Here is a 5016-nt window from a genome sequence, read left to right as displayed (position 1 = left end):
AATCAATCAATCAATCAATCAATCAATCAATCAATCAATCAATCAATCAATCAATCAATCAATCAATCAATCAATCAATCAATCAATCAATCATAACCTCTAAAGCAAAACTGGATGTAGGAGAACTTCACATTAAAACCTGCTTGTAAAACTTACTGCTTCAAATATGGCAACATTCAGAATCAGCTGAATAAGCTTTGGAAAGATATACATATTGCTGCGATCAACGAGTCAGTGCTTGGTAGGCTCAAAGAAAAGACAAATGAATGACAAAGAAACAAAGCTTCACAGAGGGCAAAAGGGTGATTAGCAGGGTGAAAAAGACCATCTTAGCATGCCCTGCAAAAGACTATCTTAAATCCCTTAAGCCTTGAAAGAAAACAAAATCTGCCCACCATGGAACACGATTGTAACTTATCCTGCTAAAACACACACAAACTCTCTTCCCATCTCTCTGCCTGTCCTTTTTTTCATTTCTAGCATTTCTTTGGTTACCAGCTAATCTCTCTCTCGCAGCTGTAGTTTCTATTTCACTCTGAGAAAGAGCTTCTCCAACTCCTGAAAGCAATGCCACTTTCCACCCCGTTCCCTCCACACGTTTCACACAATGGAGGAATAAAACCTCCCTGTCACTCTCCTTATCAGCTCCTAATTGACTGCCGGTGGCAGAGCTCAGAACCAAGGCAGGCTACTCCTGCCTCTGTGGTCCGATCGTTGGACGAACCTTCAGCTGCCGGGATTTAAATGTCGTACTCATTTGCCACCGGTCAAGGCAGTATGACAAAGGGGTTCAGTCTTCTGGAAAGTACAGGTCTTACTCATCAGGAGGAGGCCTTCAGTTGTGGAGTGACAAAGAGGCAGCAGCAGAGGGGCTGATTCTCATGTGCCGAGGGATGGTCTGAGCTGCAGGTGAATAATTCAAGTTTCTAGTGAACAATTCTGAACAAAAGCCTCTTTTTTAACACTGCAACTACTGGAGAGAGGAGCTGCTCCTCCTGAATAAACCCTATGGGGTATTAGAGTGTGCAATACTAAAAAGTATTTTTGGGATGTACTTGCAGAGATATTTTAAGCTAGACCCTTTTTTTGGTTTTGAACCAATGCAGAGGGACGTACTTGACTGTCATTTCCACTACACTATTTGCTTTATGCTCTTGTCAGATGGTACAAGTATAAAAATACATTAGTGTTTAGAATTTTAAGCTACTGCCTTATCTCTATGAGGAGGTATTTTAAGCATAGTTATAGCTATATTTTGGAAGGTTACATTTTATAATACAAATAGCAGTAACTTTCTTTGGCTATAGCTGTCCAGACAAGACATTCATCTACGTATCTACTGCTTACATAATCCCTCTAGTGAGTTCTGAGCCTGTCTTGACATTTACAGCCAGTGGGATGTAGATGGAAAATCTCCACAAAGAGAAACCCAGGAGGCATCCAAATCAGATGCCCAAACCACCTCAACAGACTATTTTTGATACGGAGTAGCATTGGTTCTACTCAGAATTCTCTCCCAGACGATAGAGCTCCTCATTTTATCTTAAAGGCTGATCCAGGCCACTCTTTAGAGGAAGCTCCTGTCAGCTGCTTGAATTAAAATCTTGTTCTTTTAGTCATTAGTCACACCTCATGACTAAAGGTAATGGTTAGAATTAGAGCTGGGTGGTATACCAGTTTGTACTGAAAAACATTTTTGTTTTCATAATTATCTGAATTTTCTGACTACCGACATTAAAGTCTACGGTTTAAAGAGCCTGAACACGTTTGGAACATTGCGCCCTCCAGTGAACTATTTCACGGGGGACACATTTTCTCGCAGTGCCACTCAATGTCTCATTAGCAAGCTAATTTCATTGTTGGAGCAGCCTTCTCAATTACTGGCAGCGGGTGGTGATTTCACTGCTTCGATTGACTGACAATAAACCAAAATCTCTCTCATTTTCACCATCACTGAGTGTAAAATACACCTCTTCAGTGACGTGGACTGATCCATTTCATGCGTGCCCTAAGTATGCCCAATGTTTGAAGACTTTACTTTGTGAAAAGCCTTGGGGGACTTCTGGGTGAAGTAGTTTTGTACCGGGGTTGAGTTAACTGGTGCACAGAGGCTGAGTCGCCCTGTTAAGCTTTATTAAATAACACAAAACAATAGACCCAATAATAATATTTGCTCAACCCTCTTCCTTTGCAACCATACCAAAATGTGTGACTACTATCTACAACCAGGCAAAGAAGAAAAGACCTGTAGAGGAAGGAAACAGTGACACAGACAGAGGCACGGTAAAAGAAAAAAAAAGTCAAGAAATAGTTTCTGTGTTGCAGAGAGTAACTTCAGCTGACTAAATTTAGCTGACCAATAAGCAGCGTTTGTACATTTTATTATCAGCTGAGCTGTGATGAAAAGAAAAATACTGCCAAATGCCATTATATTAGAGTATAATTGTTGAATATACTCTGATATAAAATTTGGGTTATACCACCCAGCCCTAGTTAGAATGTGGATAAACCAGTAAATCAAGAGCTTTGTCTTTCAGCTTGACACTTCACTACAACAGACCAAAACAACACCCTTGTTACTGCAAATTTATCTATTGGTCCAACTCCATCTTCATGCAAGGTACCTGAACTCACTTAAGGTAAAGACTCACCTTCAACCTAGAGGAAGGATTCTGGTTAATCAAGAAATCAATCAGTTTATAAAATTGGCCAAAGATCTTAAAGACAGCTGGGATGAAGATAATTTCAAGGCACAATAAATCTGAACAGTATTATGTCCACTTTAATATTTTACTCTAATCTAAACACTTCAGCTACTGTAATAATGAATAGGAACACATTTTACAAATTTGCTTCTGAGATAAACAACCTATTGAAGATCCTTCTTCTCAAGAGTTTTTAAAAAACTTCTTACCAAGATGGGAAATTTGCCACTGGGATGCAAAAACTTTTGTTTTCTTGAGTTTAGTTTGAGCAGATGCATCAGATGAAAGAAGTGTCTGCTTACAGTCTCATGAGGCATTGCAAAATGTTTAGCTCCCTCTGAAGGTTTGTTTTGCAAGACAGGTGATGCGCGAATGTGCTGTGGGGCTTCATGACTGAGTGAACGCATCATACATATGGAAAACACTTGCTGAAAGATTTAGTTAAGACAGATTTTCTACCAACAGTTAGGCAGTCTTTGTAAACTTTGTAAAAGTATCACAGACATTTTCTTTCTTTGGTGCATCAGTTTATGAGCTGTACATTACATTTGCAGTTACTTGATGCACATGTGTACTTTTTTGCGCATTACTGCTGGTAGAACTGGTGTTTTTTGTGAATTTGTCAGTGCTTACCTGTGTGCCGAGCCATGGTGTCTGCTCTGGTGACTGTGCTGATGATGTGAAGGTCCTGAAACAGAGAAATGCCTCCTGCTGTTCTGAAGTCCGAGGCTGGTCGGCTGAGTCTCTCCACTCCAGTGATGGTGATCCGTGGCTCACTGGGCTGCAGCACCATTACCACAGCATCAATGGAGGGGATGGTGATACACGTGTCTTCACCAAAACACCTAAATGTATAGAGGCAATGATGAAAAGTGGAGAACTCAACCTGTGGTAGTAATGGCTCTGTTTTGTTGTTTCTTGTTAGCAAAAGAAGACAGAAAACATATGAAGAGTGATTAAAATATATCTGTTTGCATGTGTTGATTCATTCAATTCAATTAAATTCAAATTCAAAAATACTTTATTGATCCCAGAGGGAAATTAGGTTGACATGTGTGATAAATGACACACATCTGGGACAATCTCTGTGTAAAATCAGGAATATCAAACAAACTAGAACTTCACCAGTCTGTAACTGGTCCTAAAACAAAATACATTCACCCTCAAAGTAGTTCCTCCCAAAAAAAGCAATGTAAATTAGTTATTTGCTTCTGTTGTCGTGCATTGTTTTGTTCTTTGTTTTTCAACTATTTTGACCATTTTAAATGTAATTTAAATGAGTATTGACACATTATGAGTTTTTGTTTACTTATTTACAGTTATAGGGTAGTACAGACCGATGACTAGGGATGTCCCGATCAGATGCTCAGTTTCGGTATCGTTGGCAGATATGGCCATTTTTTGAAAATCAGGTAGAATCAGATTTAGTCATGTGATCGGGCCGATCCAGTTTTCGCGACAGTTTTCAGCATCATCATGCTTTACAACTGCTGTTAAGAAGTCAAGACCCACAAAAGTATGCAACCATGTCCACAGTGTGGGAACACTTTTCAATGGAAAACAATGATGCTGAAACTGCATCTTGCAACATCTGCAAACTGGATGGGTGACAGAAATGATTGGACAGGTCTATGAACAGTTTCTGCTAGTTTAGGAGCATTGATATGAAAAATGTGAGCTCATAAAATGCAGGAATAACGTTCAGTAAAACTTGTGTCCAACAAAGGAGATGTTTGAAGATGAAGGTAGGACATTTTTACTGTAATCTGTGGCGACTGTTTATGAATTACTGCTAAATTTATACTAACATAAAGCTACTTTCAAGGAATTCTCTGTTTGTGAGTTTGGTCTTTGCTGCCACAGAGTTAAGAAGCATAGTTTGTCTTTTTTGCTTTTAATATATAGAATTTTTTCACAGGACATCCTTTACATCTGCTTACACCAGGGGTGCCCAACCAGTCGCTCGCGGGCTACTGGTCACCCGCCAGCTGATTCCCAGGTGCCCGCGCAGCGCAACCTTGCTCTAACAGCTGTCATCAGCAAAGTGCCCAGTGTCAGAAGTCCCAATAAGTTAGAGACATTTATTTTTATATAGCCTGCGTAAAAAGTTTTCTCCTCTAGATTTGTCACATTGCGACTGTATGTTGTTTTTTTATATTTTTTATTTTACTTGTTTTGTTACATTTTTAGACCAGACTGACTGGCAACTTTGTGTTTATTTATTTATTTATTTTGCACTTTGGGTGTGCCCTTGTTTTCTATACCTAACGTGTGTGTGTGTGTGTGTGTGTGTGTGTGTGTGTGTGTGTGT

At 39.5% G+C, this 5016-nt stretch overlaps 1 protein-coding gene across 2 annotated transcripts in view; it reads right to left on the bottom strand.

Annotated features, from left to right (window-relative positions):
- The window catches only part of LOC106532581 (calsyntenin-2), a 119477-nt gene that overhangs the window by 18499 nt on the left and 95962 nt on the right, over positions 1–5016 (bottom strand). For both annotated transcript variants that reach the window (XM_014028678.1, XM_014028679.1), the window contains exon 12: positions 3339–3550. In XM_014028678.1, coding sequence (XP_013884132.1) covers positions 3339–3550 — 212 coding nt within the window. The remainder of the gene's footprint in view (positions 1–3338; positions 3551–5016) is intronic.

Source organism: Austrofundulus limnaeus, unplaced genomic scaffold (genome assembly GCF_001266775.1).
Source record: "Austrofundulus limnaeus strain Quisiro unplaced genomic scaffold, Austrofundulus_limnaeus-1.0 Scaffold796, whole genome shotgun sequence".
Lineage (NCBI taxonomy): Eukaryota > Metazoa > Chordata > Actinopteri > Cyprinodontiformes > Rivulidae > Austrofundulus > Austrofundulus limnaeus.
This window is presented reverse-complemented; position numbering and strand designations above follow the sequence as displayed.